The 19,516-nt window shown below is 33.0% G+C and overlaps 4 protein-coding genes across 4 annotated transcripts in view; 2 read left to right on the top strand and 2 right to left on the bottom strand.

Annotated features, from left to right (window-relative positions):
* Positions 1 to 19,516, bottom strand: part of LOC125841059 (actin-66) — a 101,104-nt gene that overhangs the window by 21,325 nt on the left and 60,263 nt on the right. The gene's annotated exons all lie outside the window — the stretch shown is intronic.
* Positions 3,856 to 8,328, bottom strand: LOC125841065 (zinc finger CCCH domain-containing protein 14-like). The gene is made up of 3 exons (XM_049520072.1): positions 8,007 to 8,328; positions 6,356 to 6,416; positions 3,856 to 4,841 (listed from the first exon to the last, which is right to left on the bottom strand). The coding sequence occupies exons 1-3, from the start codon at positions 8,077 to 8,079 to the stop codon at positions 4,091 to 4,093; spliced, it is 885 nt and encodes a 294-aa protein (XP_049376029.1). The 5' UTR covers positions 8,080 to 8,328; the 3' UTR covers positions 3,856 to 4,090.
* LOC125841062 (uncharacterized) lies at positions 10,228 to 11,577 on the top strand. The gene has a single exon (XM_049520068.1). The coding sequence runs from the start codon at positions 10,398 to 10,400 to the stop codon at positions 11,448 to 11,450; it is 1,053 nt and encodes a 350-aa protein (XP_049376025.1). The 5' UTR covers positions 10,228 to 10,397; the 3' UTR covers positions 11,451 to 11,577.
* Positions 14,914 to 17,171, top strand: LOC125841060 (protein PHOSPHATE STARVATION RESPONSE 3-like). The gene is made up of 6 exons (XM_049520067.1): positions 14,914 to 15,618; positions 16,017 to 16,203; positions 16,282 to 16,358; positions 16,433 to 16,521; positions 16,761 to 16,830; positions 16,936 to 17,171. Exons 1-6 carry the CDS (start codon positions 15,079 to 15,081, stop codon positions 17,095 to 17,097), a joined length of 1,125 nt encoding a protein of 374 aa, XP_049376024.1. The 5' UTR covers positions 14,914 to 15,078; the 3' UTR covers positions 17,098 to 17,171.

The raw sequence follows: 19,516 nt of genomic DNA, 5'->3' as shown, positions 1-19,516 counted from the left end.
AAAATTATAAAAGTGGTCATGGCCTGCATTAATTAGAGTGGCCCTTTTTGTAAGTACATATCCAATTTCTCAGATTCAGACATAATCTCCAAATATCTTAGTACAACAATATATGTCTATTTTTTTTTCATATAAAATAATTTAAACCCAAGATACTAATTAAAATATATCACCACTGCTGATTGCTCAACGTGTTTCCAATAACCTAAAACAAATATTCCAAAGTGCAAATTTAAAATTATTACTCCCTATGATCTGTTTGTTTAACTTTGAATTGACACGAAGATTTATAATAAAGTAAACAAAACTTTTGAATCTCTTTATCTTAAACTAAAGATATATAGAATAATATATCAAAGTATCCTTTAAAGTTAGAAAATGGCATCATCTTTAAACTGACTAAAAAAAGTAAGACAAACAAACTAAAACAGAGGTAGAGTATTTGCTTTAAGTCTCAAAAATGAAAAAAAAAAAAAATCTAACAAGACCTTAAAATTACAATAACTTAAAAATGGTGAGTTGTAATATTAATAAGTATTATTATAATCTGAGCTTCACTATAGGTTATAATACTTATTATTACAACTCACCATTTTAAAAATAAAAAATAAATCAATTAGTTAATATTTTTTTCTGTTTGCCTGTTTGTGATCAATTCCATAGTGCCGGTTGCATTGTTGGAAATTAATAATCACTAATTAACTAATATCATAATAATCCTAACGTAACTATCATAATCTCCAATTATTTAATATATATCTTGCTTTTTAATTACTTACTAATTTTATATTCCTCCTATTATAAATTATGCATCAGTATTTTTTTTATTCATCTGTTTAAAAAAGAATAGTATGAAACTTTTAAAAAATTGAAAATTTCTCAATTCACCCTTACTAACAAATTTCAACACGTGATTTATAGGTTACACAGAGACATATTTAATATGGTAGCGTTGCCTCAATTATTCAATTAAACAATGTTACACAAATTGAAACGAAGGGGAGTTATGTACGTACTTAATTGGAAACAGTCAAATCCTTCGTGGATAAATTGTTTCTTTTGAAAAGTTAAGAAATGAACTTTATATGAAGTTTGGATTTATTATTGGAAAGATGAAATAATATTTATCAAAATTACAGTATTTTTTAGACATTGCTATCAAAATGAAAGTTTTTTTATTTTTGGTTTCCCATTCGGTGTCCGAAGTTTATGTTGGAGCCGACTAATCCGGATCGTGCACTGCAGGGCCCATTCGGGGGTGGCTCTCCCAACAGGATTTTCTTCATATCCAAGGTTCGAACCCGAGACCTATGATTAAAGGTGAAGCACTCCCAGTCTCCCACAGCACGACCCATGAAAGTTACTTTGACTAGAAATAGGGTATTATAAAAGTGAAATAAACAAAATCTATGTTGTCTTTATGAGAGACTTCTTCTAAAGTTATTTAACCCTGCATGCTTCTTTGATCGAGTTTACTTCACTCACCACTTTCAGTAGTTGTATGTATGATCAGATGAACCTAGTAAATTTTTTTCAAATAATATATTTGTGCTAATGAAATTCATTAAATATATATAAATATTAACTCGATTATATTATTATAACTTGTAATAGTTATTATAAAATTCAGAATCCATAAAATTGAAATTCCGTAATTGAAAAAAAAAAGAAGGAAAAAAGATAATTAACGGTTGGATCTGCACGTGCAATATACAAGGGTATCTTTGTATTGGGCCCATATTAAGGCCCATGAAAATCTTGGGTAACGTCATATTGGATCCATTAGGAAAACGCGAGGCTCGTGTGCCGGCCCACACGCATGTTCATTTGTAAGACTCCACGTGGCAAATCAGATAGGGTTCCCCAAGCGGGAGCTTTCCAATTTATGTGACACTTTTTAGTTTTTCGAGAGTAAAACAGTTTAAATTTGATGGGGAATTTGCATATGGAATCTTCAAATTTTTTGAAATGAAATCTATATATTTGTAAACTACGTAAAAAATATTATACGTTACAATAATTGATAATTCAAAATATTTAAAAGATCTCTGAAAAATTAACTGTCAAAGATAGACTTATTTGAATTTTGAAATTTGAAAAGTGTCATATAGGACGGAGGGAGTAAATGTTTTTAAATGTGGGGACCATTTTTTGTGACGTGTCATTCATGACCGGCCGTTGGGTAGCACGATTGCTGCTTACCTGGAATATTATTATTCACGCTTTTTTTCTCCCACTTTAACGTGCAAACTTGGTTTTATTGGATACGAATTAGAATAAATGATTAATAGGTAGTAGAATATTGTCTTGTTTAATTATTTTTTTGTAGTGGTAGTAATAGTATTTTTCTCTATAGCTTCTTCTACTTCGATTTATATTAATACTATTTCTTGTATTTTGATTATAACACTATTTTATTGTAATTCAATATTGTTTCTTTCTTTTTTTCAGATTGTTTTCTATAGTATTTTGTCATGATTTCTTTACATGCATTGTTTATTTTTTAATTTGCATTCATGTGTTTTTCTTTCGGTCACGATCTATCAAAAACATCTCTACCTAGAGTTATGACAACATTCTACCCTTTGTCAAATCTTGACATTTTTTTCTATGTAAGGGACTTAAAATGGACATTCCATTTAATTGAAGGTTGAGTGAAAGTTTAATAAAGAATCAAAGTTAAAACTTACAAACTCCTCAGGAATAATTTATGTTTGTTAGCCTGAAAATTATTTTGATAGCAAGACTATGGGGTAGGGGTGTACATGGCCGGGTTGGTTCGGGTTTTTCAAATATCAAACCAAATCATTTGTGTCGGATTTTTAAATTTATGAACCAAACCAAACCAATAAAACTCGGGTTTTTCAACCTCGGGTTTTTTCGGGTTTTTCCGGTAAAGTATTCATACACAACATATAATTTACTTGTACTTCAAATATTTCTTTAGTCCTACCAAAATACAACTATCTAAGATGTTTCTTAAAAATATAACACAATATGATATGATTAATGACACTAAAATATCCAACAAAAATAATAATAATGAAATCGCGTAAAACAAATATTGCAAATTAACAAGTCAGAATGAAAATGATCATAATTTAAAAGTACTAAATCATGCTAAAATTAAGTTTAATAAGTATTAGTTACATGACTAAATATTAAAGAAAATTAAAATTAGATTATGTATTTTAATTGTCTAAACCAATGTAAAACTAAAGAACAAATATTCAATATTATTGTCATTCTTAGTGTTGAATTGATTTTCTTTTTGCATTAGTATTAATTTGATTTTGATTTAAGCTTTATTATAATTACCAACATATGTGGACTATAATTTTTATTGGCTCATTCATAATTCTAAGTTTCAAACTTGAAATAATATATTAAAAGATAAAAACTATGGAAAAGTATAAGAAATATTTAAAAATTATATCAAAGTAAATATTTTTATGTATAAATAAAATTTTAAAATTATATATATAAATTCGGATTGGTTTGGTCTCGGATTGGTTTTTTTAGTTAAAACCAAACCAACCCAATATAGTCAGGTTTTTTTCGGGTTAACTCGGTTTGCAGTTTGGTTCGGTTCTCGGTTCGATTTTGTACACCCCTACTATGGGGTTCAGAACTTGGCATTTGGAAAGTTTTGTAAAGATGACAACATGGTCCACATAGAAAGCCCAATAGCCATTAGAAATCTATTTTCTTCTTGCATTTGCAGAGTCTCCTAGAAAATTCAAAATTAAGAGGCACCTCATTACATGCATATACACCAATTCTTTCCCTTTCTTAATTGGAGTTAACATATTCAAACAGGTACAGGCTCAGAGCTCAAAAAAGATATCAAATGGATCAAAGGAAATCAGAGAAAATAAACTTCTAACACAAACATTCATTACTGCAACTACAATTTCTGATTTTATAAAATGTCAAAAACCCTGCCTGAATACTAAAATAAAGCTCAATTCCTCAAACGAAGTTGCATTTCATAACCTGAGCCCAAAATTAAGAAGAATCATACAATGTGACACACAACTGGGCGTTCTAAAGAGCTAGGTACTACAAAAAGTGAAGTGAACTATTACAGTCACTCTCCTGTTTTCCGCAATTCAGCAGCACCATGAGCAAAGTGGCACCTGTCTCCAAATGTGCAAGACCCTTTAGCAAAATTCTCACACAACTTTGTCTTGAGGTTGTTCATTGGAGGAGCCGGGCCACCAGAATTTCCATGTGTTCTTCCAGGGCCACCTACAGGACCAAGGCTGTTGATCAACTCCCTTACCATGGCACTGGCCTGGGAAATTTGTTCAAACGTGCCCTCTAACTCTATGTTTCGGAGATTTGCATCTGCTTCATGATCACGGATTGCCAGCTTGGCTCCTGTCTGCCTACAAATCTGTTTAGAATTCACTCCACCCTTCCCAATGATGGCTCCAGCCAGGGAAGCATCCACACTGATCTTTGCAGTGGCTGATGTACCAAAGCTAGCAGCAGGTCCTGAGATAGCAGGTTCCCCCCGCCCACCACCAAAACGACCTGGCATAGATCCAAACCCCATGGCACGTGGATCCTCTTGTGAAGGAATGGTATGCTTTCCAATTTCCCACTCCCCATGAGCATAATTGCATTTGTCTCCAAACTTGCATCCCTCCACCGTGTTGAATTTGTTGCAAAGTTTGGTTTTCATAGAAGGAGCATTTCCATTGGAATTAGGGGGAGCTGCAGCATTTCTCAAAGATGGAGCTGGTGTCAATTTCATCATCTGGGTCACTGCACTATAGCCACCAGGGACGTAATGAAGGAAATGGCAGCTCTCACCAAAGGGGCATCCAGCGGTGCTGCAACCCAAAAAATAAAAAAAATAAACTTCAAACCATTCCAAAACCAAATTTCCCATCACAATTAGACAGAATGGGCAATGCAGGCACAGCAGATGAAACCAGATAAAAGTTCCAGACAATTGGATTATGATATTTCATTTGCAATACTTTCCCAAACACAACGCAAAAATGCATTGCACAGCAATCGAACTTGGGTGAACAGGTCTAACAATTATGATTCTGGGAAAACAATATATACAAGCAAGACAGATACGAAAAGTAGGTGTTTAGAGTCCAGAGTCCTAGGTTCCAACTTTCAGGAACAGGAAGAGAACCTCTTCACTTTGCTCCACACTATGCACTAAACAAAATAAGATATCCACTTGCAGGAAAACATTGAGTATGTTGTTGTATTCTTACCAACACAGAACAATTAAGAATAAATGAGATCATTATCATCAAAAGAAAGACCAGCATTTCTGTCCAACAAAATCCCATCTTTTTGCCCATTCAGCACAATGGGGACGAGAAATATTCATCAGAATAAATGTCTGTATTATGCATAAAAGAACCAGAAGATATACTAACAGCTAAAAATGCAAAAGAGAAAGGACATTGTTCAGAACACATAAATCAAGAAACAATTCACCGGCACAGCATCCATAAAAGGAACTGTCCTTCAGACACAATAATTGCATCCTGGTTAAAGTGCCAAACTTGACAAGAACTTCCATTAATCATTTAAATAATTTTTGCTTGAAAACTAAACAACTAAGCAACCAAGAAGTAAAACCTAATAATTTTTTAAACAAGTGAAAAGACAGTATCATATAAATCCTTATATTCATGAGCACCAAAGTGACGGCAAAATCTCATGAAGAAAGTTATTCCCAGAACTACAAAAGAAAACAGGGTACACTGAAGAAGCACATCAAACAAAAGAAGCAGAATTGGACCTCACAGGTGCCACTGAGTATTATTTTGCGTCTTAAAAGCTTTACCAATAATTCACTTACTAGAAGACCCACTAAACTGGTTATCAAGATTAACTTCACTACCAGACTGAGTATCAGAAGAATATCATGGGTGACAGTCATTAAATGTTAACAAGTATCCCTACTAGACCATAAGAGATAACTTTTAGTATCATTATAGACATAGTCCATCTAATTAAAAGAAAGTGGGTCACATACCTGTTTTCAAATGTATAACTGTAAGGCACAGGCTATTACAGTACAAATTAGGTAGAGATTTAAGAAGATTGTTGGTATATTAGAAATCATTTTTTATTTCTCCAAAGTGCATTGTAGCTGGAAATATTAATCTACACAAAAATTGTTAACAAACATTTGCATAATCATTAAACATCAACAGCATTTTAACCATTTAACAGCCTCACAGGCTGACCAGCATAAATCTACATTTATTCAGCTTGTGTCACAACAAAAATATTAGCAATTGTAAATGTTGCACTTGACATAACTTAAATTCCATACTAAATTAAAGTTCATTAAGTAGACAAGGATTTGAACCTGAAGAACTTCGTGCATGGCTTTGATTTGCTGCCTACACCACCTGATATTGAGTCCATTTCTGTTGAACCGAATTAATTATTTATACCAGTTAGAAATCTTTCTGTTTACATTTATTCTAGATGAAAATTAGACAGATATCATATTTCTTATTTCCAGCACAAACAACTTAATATGGTAGAAGTAGAAACTCCAGGAAGTATGTAACTATTTATAAGAGGTTCACCAAATCTTCTCAAGTCCATCTTCAGAGAAAAAATGGTAACTATATTGCATCAAGAAAATCAGTATATTAATGTTTCCATCATAAGTAAGATGTGCATAAACACATCCAAATTCTAAATTTGATGGGGTCAATGCTAACACTTTTACATTTGAACCCATAACATAAATGGCAGAAACATCCAAGTGTGTAATTTTGTTGATGATTCTGCACATATTTAAGATTTGTTGGGTTCAGCTGAAACGATGTTTACATGCTCCATCACCACTATGTAGGAGACATAAATATGTCATTGGACTCCAAAAGGCAAGGATACAACAACATACTAAATATAATCCCAGCAGGCGGAGCATGGGGATCGTAGAGTGTACACAAACCTTATTGCACAGTAACAAGTAACAACAGCAAGATAATAAGCTAAGCGAAATGGAAGAAACAAACAAGTAATACTATAAATTTACGAATAAAAAACGTAAAAATGAAACTAATACTTTTGGGGGGGGGGAGAGCACTTGGCAGCCTACTAACAGTCTACCATGACATACTCCACCTCCACACCCTCATGCCATGTGTAATACCCTCAATAAACTCAAGGTGCATTATGCCATACCAAATCAACTCTCCCCAAAACTCCTTAAGCCTACTTTTCTCTCTCCTTAGGCCAACCTCAGCCAATCTCTCATACATCCTCATTGGTCCATCTACACAACTCCTATGCACATGATACTACAATGCTTAAACCTCTTATTCCATAACAGAACATTCATTGATCAGTTCCTTTGGCACAAATGAGATAAACTTCAAAATCCGCTCTGCTTCTTTCTGAGTACACAGAAGTGGACAGGAAGTGCTCTAATACATTCTACTCATCCTCTCTTATATATTCAAAAAGCTAGAAGAATTTCACCTCATAAAACAAGAATTCGATTTCTCTTTTTCCCTATAGAGTAAATCCTATTTATTTTTTTCGTTAATCATGGTGTCTAGTCCAGCTTTCGTCCACCTCAACTAATTCCACAAGATACCTATCACCTCACACCAGCACCAGATATCATGTAACTCTGTCCACCAAGACTCAAATATGAAAAAACACCTAATATATTTTTCGTCTCCACTGAGTTTCGAACCTGAGAACTTAGGGTTCTAAACCACATAAATACTATGAAATCTACTAACTTCTTAATACCAATAGAAATTCAAACGAACACTCCATAATCCACACTCCGAACATAACATAGCAAATAAACCACCCTAAAACTAACACAAAAAACATCACCGAAGAACTAAACATAGACACAAAGGGGCAGAGTAAGGATTTTCACCCATTGTCTCAAAATATAACAAACTAAACACACAACGAATCAACATCTACTATACATACATAAATAAAAAACAATTATGACCATATATAAACAGCGTAATTTTCACCTGGCTTATATTTCTTCACACCGCCATTAACATTAGCACCAACATCATTTCTAGTCCTTTTTCTGAAATCCATAGCTTCAAATTTACCTCACAGATCAACTACACCAAAATCACTAACAAAAATTTACTTTAAACAACAAAAAATCAAGAACTAGAAGCAAAATCGCCGGGCCAAAACCGGTAACCCAAACAGTAGAACTAGGGTTTTTTTTTTGGTGAAGAAATGGGGGGCGGAGTGAGCGTATATTAGTTTTTCCGGATTTGAATATTCGGATTTAAATTTAGTTAAGAGTGGGAATTTGGAATCCGCGCGGGATTTTCTGAATTTTTTTTTTGAGCGAAATCTTAAATAAGGGAAAGTCACGTGCTGTGATGTGAGAGTATACGTAGCACGTGAGTTATTGGACTTTACTCTTTTAGGGCTTTTTTTCCTTTTTGGGCTTATTTGTTGGTTAATAGCCCATAATAAGTAAAAGGCCCATTATGAAGTACAAGTTCAATTAGATTTTGTGGCTATTTTAGGAAGTTAGGTAAATATATTATTTTGGATAATTTGCACAAATGTTTATGTCAATTGAGATAAAGTTCAATTTAAGATCAACTAACGTAGAAGACATAACTTAATTTCTATATAATTGATGTTTAGTGAGGTTTAATTTTAGATTCCACGAGTTATGTCGTAAGAGGCATAACTTATGTCGAGTGAATTGGATACTACATAATTTATGTCAAATAATTTGATTCTTACTATTACAGAACGAGGCAAAAGTTTTCTCAACCTATACTGAGCAAAATTCGATCATATATAAGGGCATATTGGCCCACATATTTTTATTACATGAGCAATATGAACAAAAATTGAAGACTATTCTGAAATAGGGGCAATTCGTGTAAAAACTTAATGCTCAACTCATATTTAATGTTTGCTTGTATATTGTGTTTAAATGGTATATGAGAAATGGAATTGGAGGCTTAAAATGAAACAAGGTTGAGTTGCAATGCTAAAATAAAATTAAAAGAAAAAATAAAGAGTTTGTGTATGTGTTAGCCTATTGATATCTTCACACCAATCTAGTAAATACATAACACATCTATTATCATACACTTTGTCCCAATTATAATAGTTAATTTATGCATATTCTTACTTTAATTTATAATGGCAGAGTAATAAGTTCAATAAAATTAAAATTAAAATTAAAAATCATGTCAGGATAGTTGAATATACATGCAAACACATACACTTTTGCCTCCTTATTTACATTGTATAATTTTTTAATAAACAGGCTTAATCTCTCGTGTGAATTTACAATAATCACAAAATGAAAATGCAATTTAAATGACAAAGATATTTCAAAAATTTAAGTGTGAACTTCAAATCGAATCTGAAATTCTAGAAATTTGTTTTCAAACATAACTTCAGTACTAATAAATTAATTAAAAAACTTATAAGAAGTCAAAATATAAATGATTGGAATAATTTAAAATTTGAATTTCAATCAGTTACAGATAGGTGGCCACAAATTTCCTTAGTTGCAACTCGCAACAAATACAAAATTTGAATTTCAAAAATATAAAACATGGCATTTCCCCCATCCTACTTATATCAATCCAAATCATCATATATTTGTTAAATTCCTAAAAAGCCATCAACAACATTTTTTGTCCTTTTGTTTAAACATGACAGTTAGTTCATACAATAAAGTTCCAAGTTGACAATAAACCCAAATTGAAAAGTGGATTTAGAACTTTAAGGACTCATTTACTATAAGAGATAAGGGATGATTAATTTTGAGATTAATTTTAGGATGATTTTAATTCATATTTGATTGGAATAGAATCATAAGATAACTTATAACTTGTCTCATGATTGTAGTGTTCTTTTTAAAATCCACCTTAAGGGTGAGATAACTTAGAACTCTATTTCAAAGAAATAATTAAGTGGGTAAAACTTCATTTTATGTTTTTTTTAAGGACAGATATATTGAGATATATATCTTACTCCAAATTTGGTAGATAATTAATAAATAGTGGAATAATAGGTAATTATTTAAATGTATAGATTGAATTAATATAATACCATACTATATGGTATGAATTTATTTCCAATTTTATATTTTTCCTTAATTAATTACTACTATTTAATGATGATATGATTAGGGGTAATTTAGTCATTAGACTCCCCAAATAATCCAAAAACCCCATTCACCACTGCCAGCTCAGTTCAGCTGAATCTCCGCTCCATTGCAACCCTTAAACCCTCTTTTTCTTCAAGATCCAGCTATATAAACCCTCACTTTCTCTTTTCATTACTCATCCAAATCCAAATCGGAGAATTGGGTTTTGTTCTTAATCCCTTTTACTAAATTGGGTTTTCCTCAAACAGAAACAAACATGAAAGCTTCAATCAAGTTTCGCGATGAACAAAAACCATTAATCAGAGCTAAAGTTCCTCTGAGCGTGTTGAACTTTCCGTTCCAATCAGGAATCGTTGCCGGCGAATCGAAGGAGTTATCGCTGAGTCTAGGAACTCTGTTCGATTCTGGGCCTTCGTTCAAAGTTGCTTATCGGCCGAATGATTCGTTCAATCCGTTTAGTTTTGTGTTCAAAACTGGGATTGGGCATTTTGGGTCTCCGGTATCTAGTCCGTTTACCATGAGTGCTGAGTTCAATTTGGTTGGGAATCAAAACCCTAGCTTCTTCATTCATTTCAAACCTCAATTTGGGGATTTTTGTGTGAAGAAATCACACTCCTCTTCGGCTCTTACGAAGAGTTTGAACTCGAAATCGAATGGGATTGATCCGATTCAAAACGGTTTCGAGACTCCGGTGATGAAAACCGATTATTTCCAAGAGAAAGCAGCGTTTCTCGGCAGCAAAGTGGGGGTTTTCCCGGAGGAATCGGCCGTCGCCGGAGCTGTGGAAAACTTGTTCTCCGGCGCGGTTGTCAGTGCCCGTACTTCGTTACCTGTGAGAAACCGTGCTGTGGTGAATTTCCGATGGGGTCTCAGGTTTCCTAAAGTTCCTGCAGTGGACGATCCGGATACTGTTATCCTAGGGAACACCAACTTCCCATCGCCGGCGGGCATTTCGTTCCGTCACTGTCCACTGCTGGTGATGAATAAGATCGGTATCGAATATATAGCGAAAGATGATTTGAAGAAAGCTAACAATTTGCCCAGAAATGCTGATTTGACACAAGCTTGTTTGGATGTGAAGCAGCAGCTGGAGACCATACAAGCTGAAAATGGATTGTTGAGAAATGCTTTGAATGATTTAAGATCTGAAATTTCTTCAAAAAAGTTCAACTTTCCGACGAATGAATTCAATAGCCGGAGTAACAGAGATGCAGAAAACACCAAGGCTAAATACTCCGGTGATCGGAGGAGCAATGGGAAATCAACAGAAGGGGATGTCAATGTCAATAAGGACTCGAAGAAGGCTTAAACTAGTCGACATTGCTTCGTGCTTAAAGGTTTCGATTATTTCAGAATCGTTCTTATTTCGATCGAATTATGTTGTTCAAATTTTTTTGTTGTTTATGGTGGATAGAGTAATGTTTGATTATTGTTAAAAGGGTTTTTGAGGGGTTTAAGGTGAAGTAATAATAGAAACATCTTGTTTTGATAAGATCTTTATAGTATAATATATGGAGGGAAAATTATGGATTAAAATGTACTTATTGCTATGTTTATAAGTTCAATTGTTGGATTATTATAATTTCGTTTATCATGAGTTGCATACACACCAACCTCCCCGACTTCACTTGTGGGATTACATTGGTAGTCTGGGGTTTTGCTCTAATGGTTAAAGCACCATATGTGATGTCTAGGTAAGCTAGCTTGAGGCATGCCCTTTCCATTGTTTCATAAGTCCGGGGCGTTGTTCTAATGGTTGGTTTATCTTCCTTGTCTCATGGCTTTAGTCTAGTGAGCACATAAGTGTAGGTCAGATAAGTAGTGGCAAACGAGTGGGTCGAGTCAAATATAAGTCTATCGAAAAGGAGTTAAACATTGATATGGATCTGACTCATACACATATCATGAGTTCAAACTCTAGTAAGGTAAAAGGTTATTCATTGAAATTTGAATCGTAGCACAGACCCTCGAGCTGGTTGAGTCAAATATGAGTCAATCTAAAATGAGTTAAACAATGATATGGATCTGACTCATATGCATATCATGAGTTCAAACTCTGGTAAGGTAAAGGGCTATTCATTGAAATTTGAATCGTAGTATGGACCCTCAGACGGGCCTAGATAAATATGACCTGATTGGAAAACAAGCAAAACAATGATATAGGTCTGACTTATACGCATATTATGAGTTCAAACTCTGTCAAGGTAAAGGGTTATTCATTGAAATTTGAATCGTAGCACTGATCCTCGGGGATTTCTCGGTTATTAATTATACTAAGGTTAGGCTGAACTAAAAGACGCAACATTTCTAATATATCTCAAAAACTTGATATTTAAGTGGAGAAGCATAGAATAACGGAGCCCGCTAATGAGGCCCAATATGCGTATCCAATTTATCAATTGAGTTGGATTATCAGTTATGGACATTGATCAATGGGTCTAGTCAATATGTACAAAACTGGTCTATCTAAAATTGCACTTCTAGCCGATTTTGGAACCACTATTTAAGTCATATTTTTCGTATGTGAATTTTTTTATAAGTTTAGCCATTTTGAGATAACTTCAGATGTGTGATTTTAAAGTTGCTAAAATTTTGTTTGATGCGGGGAGGTGACATACTCATTCTTGAGGCATTATTGATCTTAGATAAGAATTTATAAATTTTACTTTGGAAAACATCATTTATATGATCGAATTAATACATATTATCCAAAAATGACAAGATCTTTTGGAAATCTAATTATACACGGATAAAAATAGTTTCCTTATTATCAAAGATTAAAAAAATAAATGTATCATAAAATTGCATGCTTTGACTTGCCTTTTTTAAGTATATACAAATTGGCCAACGACTTGAAGATTAATACTTTAATTGTCCTTTCAACAATTTAGAAGGCAAAAATTAGTATATATTGTACATATACAAGATATTTGATTGTTTTTTTTCTTATTTACATATTACGTCAAAAGATAAAAACTATAATTTAAAGCGTGCGTTCAAAATGAATATAATTAAATTATTTTGTGCACACACATATGCAAACCTTTTTGGTGAGTATCATTTATGGAATTTGACAAATTTAATCAAACAAGGGGAAGGTCGTGCAATTTTATACGTGTAAATCATATTTTGACTTTAATATTTTCCATTACTATAGTCTTAAACAATTTATTCTTAGATTTATAAAGTTGGAGGCCACAAGTACACATTAGACCATTTCCTATTGACCTTCATTAAAGAATTATCCTCCAAATTTTATAAATCCTTTATAACAACAATAACACATCTAGTGTGGTATCATAGGTGAAATTTGGAGGAGGTGGGGTGTATGCAGATTTTAGATTTTACATCCATATCGTTACATACCTTTGAGGGCAGAGAGAGTTTCTAATAGACAGTTGGTTTAAGAAAATCATTTACAAAAGTTTTTAAAAAAATCCGATAGTAAAGAAAAAATTATGATGAAAATATTGAAGACAAAAAGGTACTGACATAAAAAATAGTAAAGGTAACCAATGTAAAAAAATAACAATACTAATAAAATTGACGAAAAAGATAACACTAGCATAATAGTAATAATATTGGTAAGGAATCAAATAAATATGTGCTCTAAGCTAAAACCAAGCTCCACCATTGAGAAGCGAGAAATCGCTCATCTACATACTAAATATCTACCATAATCTTCGACCTTCAAGCTCTTTTATCTAAATTCACGTCCTCGATAAGGAATCTCCCCAATCAATCCAGATAAATAATGATTAATGAGATGTTATACTTAGTGGAACTTCCAAAGGCTTCATGCTTATACTATTTAAATATAATACTATATATTATACTATTCTGATTTGATTTAATTTATAAAAAAAAAAAACAAATCTTTGAATATTCAATAATGTCCAAAAGCCTTGTGAAAGAATCTGCTGTCACCTTCACATGCTGATTTTCACAAAGAGATTCAAGCTAATTTTAGGCTCAATTTATTTTGTACCAATTACATGGTATATGACTTTTGCATATGCTTGATGTAGACCTATAACAATTCACATATTTTCTCCGGTCCATTTTAATTGTCGTGCTTACTGAAAATGACTGGTCCAAAATATAATATGAAGAAGGAATATTGAGGTGGAAATGTTTCTAATGATAGAAAAATAAACAATAAAAATAGGAATGATTAGAGAATCAAATTAGATCTTATTTTCTATAACAAGTACATGAACTCTGAAATATAAAATTAGGTTGGAACATAGTCTAGCTCATTCAAGATTCCCATTTTTAATTTGTTTATTAGTACAACAAATGTCATTATAGGTCTCTAGAAGCATTGGACCAACGATAACGTTATCTATCTGTGATCTATAGGTCACAGGTTCGAGCTGTGGAATCAACAACTGATGCTTGATCTATAGGTCACAGTTCGAGCTGTGGAATCAACAATTGATGCTTGATCTATGGGTCACAGGTTCGAGCTGTGGAATCAACAATTGATGCTTGATCTATAGGTCACAGGTTCGAGCTGTGGAATGCTTGAAGTAACATTTCACCTATGGTTTACCAAGTTGGCATTTGTTTTCTTCTATTACTAAATTATAATGTTCTGGCTTTGGTTTTGTCAAAGAGATTGTTTATTAGTCCTTATCAGTATTATACAATACAGAATAATCAATAAAGCTGGCATTTTTTGAGTCGTTGACATATTGTATATCTTGTTTTTAAAGACATCTAGATGTATAAAATATGAAAATATGTATTCAGGAGCTGTCAATCTGAAATATAATACTGCTGCATTTTGAGTTTACTGAATATTCATACTCGTTTTCTTGATTTCGCGTCTCCTGTTAACCTTATCGGATTCATTGAGACACAAAAATTTCAATTGAAATACCCCTTTGAATCTTGAAAAGTTCAAGTAAATCCACAGTTGGTTCTTGATCATAATGAGTATCCAGAGGTTTATTAGTACTCAGGGGAATGAGTACTTTTCGAGTGATCATAGTTTAGGAGTTTCGAAAAATTCAGCTCAGGACTTAGTTGATCAAGAATTACAATATTCATCATACATGGAAACTTGTTTGCCTGTTGTTAGTTCATCTTCAAGTAGCATAATCAACTGTATTGGTTCCCCTTCTTCAGCATTTTTCGCTACAGAACGTTGCCTCGGGTTGACACAATATGATAATCAATATGATACTTCTGAATTGATCAAGAATTGTGATGTTCAAATGTCATCATTGGATCCTCAACAATGTAAAAATGGAATCTTGGAAGATTCATTAGCAAAAGGTGAGGCAGATTTTCGACACGAGATTTCTCTGCCATCATTCATCAGGACAGAATTCTCAACTAGTCCATTTTCTGATGTATCAGAAGCAGAGAAAGAGAGTTTGTTGCATCTGAAAAATGAGTTGCTGGGAGAATTCGATAGTTCATATCGAAGGCATCCTTCATTGCCTTTTGATGGAAATCAAGATTATTGTGTGAGTACTATCTCAATATTTAGTCAAACCTTTCTATAACAACGTAATTTCTTCTGATATGTTTTGGCTTCTATAGCAAAATGTTGTTATAAAGAACATATAATAAGATTGGTTCCACAGAAAACATGGTTGTTTTAGTGAAATGTTGTTATAGAGGATGACTGTTATAGAGATGTCTGACTGTATACCATTATGAGTCTTCGTAGATTTGTCCCACAACTCTCTCTTGGTTTGTGTTGCTCTCGATTGGCAAATATGAGGCAACAATCCGCGAGTCTTTCACTTACTTTGTCATAACATAATATGAAAGATTGGTTCTTGTAAAAACATGATTGTTATAGAGATAGATGTCTGTCTGACTGCGTACTATTCTGAGTCTTCTTATATTTGTCCTACAGCTATCTCATGATTTGTGTTGCTCTCAATTGGCAAATACGAGGCAGCAATTCGCGAGTCCTTCATTTACTTGTCATAACTCTGCATCTTCTGGAGTATCTCATAAGCCTAGTAAGACAAGAATCAGATGGAATGAAGATCTCCACGATCGATTTCTTGAGTGTGTAAATCGCCTTGGAGGAGCTGACAGTAAGTAAATTCCAAACTATCTTTCTTCCTCTAGAATCGATTGTTTTGCTGTTGACAGTCATTACATTCGTCTTTCAGAGGCTACGCCCAAGCAAATACTAAATCTGATGGACTCAGATTGCTTAACTCTTGATCATGTTAAAAGCCATTTACAGGTACTTATTCCACAAGTGCATTTCAGATTACTAGATGAAATGTTCTCCTTGTATAACTATTTCCCTTTTTACAGAAATATCGGAATGCAAAGCATCCAGAATCTGCAGGGAAATCCGAAAAGAGAAACACCCCGGATGCTATGACAGATATAGAGAACAAAACGTATACTGTCTTGTTTTCCTTTTTAGTCCGTTTCAAAAAGAATGTTCCTTTCCTTTTTCGACAACTCTTTAGATTCAACTTTTCACATGACATGTTTTAGATGACAAGATTAAAAGACGTTTTCATACATTGTTCCTATGTTTAGTTTAAGACACAAGATCCAAAAATCTTTTTTTTTCTTAAACTCCATGTCAAGTCAATTCGTCGATCACTTTAGTTGATGTCCAACTTGTTTGCAGTGGAAGAGAAATCAAGGAAGCACTGAAAATGCAACTAGAAGTACAAAGGTGTCTTCATGAGCAACTAGAGGTATGTCATTTCTAACATACTTAACTAAACATTGTACTTTGCTAGAACAAAATAACATGTCCAACCAGTCTTTCGGAATCATGTTCTCCTCATGTTGTTATATAGACACAACGAACGTTACAAATGAGGATCGAAGAACAAGCAAAGAAGTTGAAGATGATACTTGATCAACAACAAAATACAAACAGGACTCTGTTGGAGACGCGGAATTCAAACATTTCATCTTCTGGTGTAGAAATTTTGGTTGTAGAAGACACTGATAATTAGCTTGTCAAGCAACCTGTAACAAATGTAAAATACAGTATGAAGTTATGCTGCAAATTAGGTTGTTTATTATCAAACTAGTATGTGTCAATGATTATGTTGACTGCATAGGTAAAAATGTAATGAAATGAAATGATTCTTATAAGGTCCCAAGTATTCAATTGACTCATGGGGTGAAGGATTACAGACTGCTCTTTCACCTCGAGACAACACCCTTGTTGTAGTATAGGTTGCCTGACCTGACTACAACTTTGGGTCGAATAATGCGAGGTTGACTATTTTGGTAGTAGTTCAATATTTACCAAAGTATGCACACCCCTATTATCGTGGATTAACGAGTTGAGTCAAGCGTAAACTGGACCTGGATTAAACTCATGAGGTGAAGGATTACGGACTATCTCACTCACTCACCTCAAGACAACACCCTTGTTGTAGTTTAGGTTTCCCGACCTGACTACAACATTGAGTTGAATAATGCAAGGTTGACTATTTTGGTGGTTGTTTGACATTACCAAAGTATGCACACCCCTATTATCTCGGATCAACGAGTTGGGCCAAGCGTAAACTGGACCGGATTTAACCGCGATTTCATTGTTGGGCCTATTAATAGGCCCAATTACTAAATTGGGCTTAGTAATAGGCCCATATCAACCAACTTACTCAAGTATCTGCCTTTTGACAGGACCAAGTCATCAAGCTTAGCAGTAACCAACTCAACATGTGGGACCCATGGACATGTGTGAAGCAGACAGCCCAACAAAAAGAAGGGCTTTTTAGTCATTTCCTTGTAGAATTTAATAATTTAGCCATAGTACATACTAATTGGGTTCTAAAAGGATTCAAATATGTAAAGACTATTTATTGCTAATATTTAATGACAAAGTACCCTTTGATTTCATGATAATTTATATAAATAAAATTAATAAGATAATCATGAGAAGTGAAATTATTATAAGGTTAAAAATCATTATTTTCCTTATTTTTGGAAATACTTTTCCTTATTCAACTCATCCAAATTGTATTTTATTGCTTATTTTTCATGATAGGACACATAATTGATTTCCCACCCGGTTTCTGCTTATCCACATTGAAGCCCGATTAAATTTGAATTCATATAAAAAAGTCCCACATTTACTACAAATTGTTTTTTCTTAAACAAAAATAATATACAACATCTATTAAATATCAATTAATCAATCTATATTAATTTAGTTTATGTATCAAGAACTTCACTAAAAGTCACGAGGATTGAGGATATTGATAAAAAATCACCTGAGAAATTCACATAAAACAACTCTGACGATTACTAATTAAGTTGATTACAAATTTACGTGAACTCATTAATTTTTATTCATATACGTATATAATTCACTAAATATTTACATATTTTGAACTGCAAACCTCGTTATTATTATAATATTAATTTAAAGTCCTTATCAAAACTTATAAACTTTAATTCAACCCTATAAATTCAATCTTTCCCCATTTAAAATATATTTTTCTTCTTTTCTTTTTCTAATAACTCTCAATTCCCACACAGGGGCGGCTCTACAGCTTTGCAAAAAAAGCAATTGCCTTAGGCCCCAAAATTTAAGGGGCCTCATTTAAAAAAAAAAAAAAAGGTTATAAGTATTATTTTTTTAAATATCGAGTATTATTTGTAGAAAATAAAAGCTTTTTATAAAAGAACAAAGAAGTAATAGAAATTTGACAAATTATGACTACTATGTCTCAAGAAAGATCAAATAATTGACTATAATAAACTTCATAAAAAATATATATTCAAATTTAAGGCCTCCATTCGGATTTTGCTTTAGGCCACCGATTTATTAGAGCCGCCCCTGTAATCCCACACTCCCTTTCCTTTTCTTTTCTTTTTTTCACATATATAAATATTTTTACCCTAATTTTGCCAAAAATAGCCCATTGAGATAAATAAATTATCTCTTCAACAATTTCTACAACTACTACTACTTCTACTATTTGTCCCATTTTTCTTCACTTTTCTTTCATTTGTGTAGTCTTCTTTGGCTTTGCCTCTCTGCCTTTAGCTTATTATCACACCTCTCAACTCTCTAATGGCAAAGATTCATATTCCTCAAAACTTCACTCACATGTTAAAGTTTTCATTTTGATCTGTTTTCTCCCTATATTTTTCATTCTTGTAAAAAAAAACTCTTCTTTCATTTCATCACTTATAAAATTAATATTTAGCTTCTCTACTTTCATCACTTTTCAACCCATCAGAGTCTTGAGATTTCCTTTTGTTTGGATTGGTTTTATGAGATTTTAAGAAATGGGGTTTTGCTTAAAGATGCAAAATGGTGGATGATTCTTGAAAAGTTTGATTTTTTTTGGGTATGTTTCTCTTGGTTTTAATTTCAAAAACATCATTAAACTGATGTTTGATGATAGATTCTTT

Source organism: Solanum verrucosum, unplaced genomic scaffold (assembly GCF_900185275.1).
Source record: "Solanum verrucosum unplaced genomic scaffold, falcon-dt-bn FXZP01000196.1, whole genome shotgun sequence".
Lineage (NCBI taxonomy): Eukaryota > Viridiplantae > Streptophyta > Magnoliopsida > Solanales > Solanaceae > Solanum > Solanum verrucosum.
Note: the sequence above shows the minus strand (reverse complement) of the source record. Positions and strands in the feature narration are given on the sequence as shown.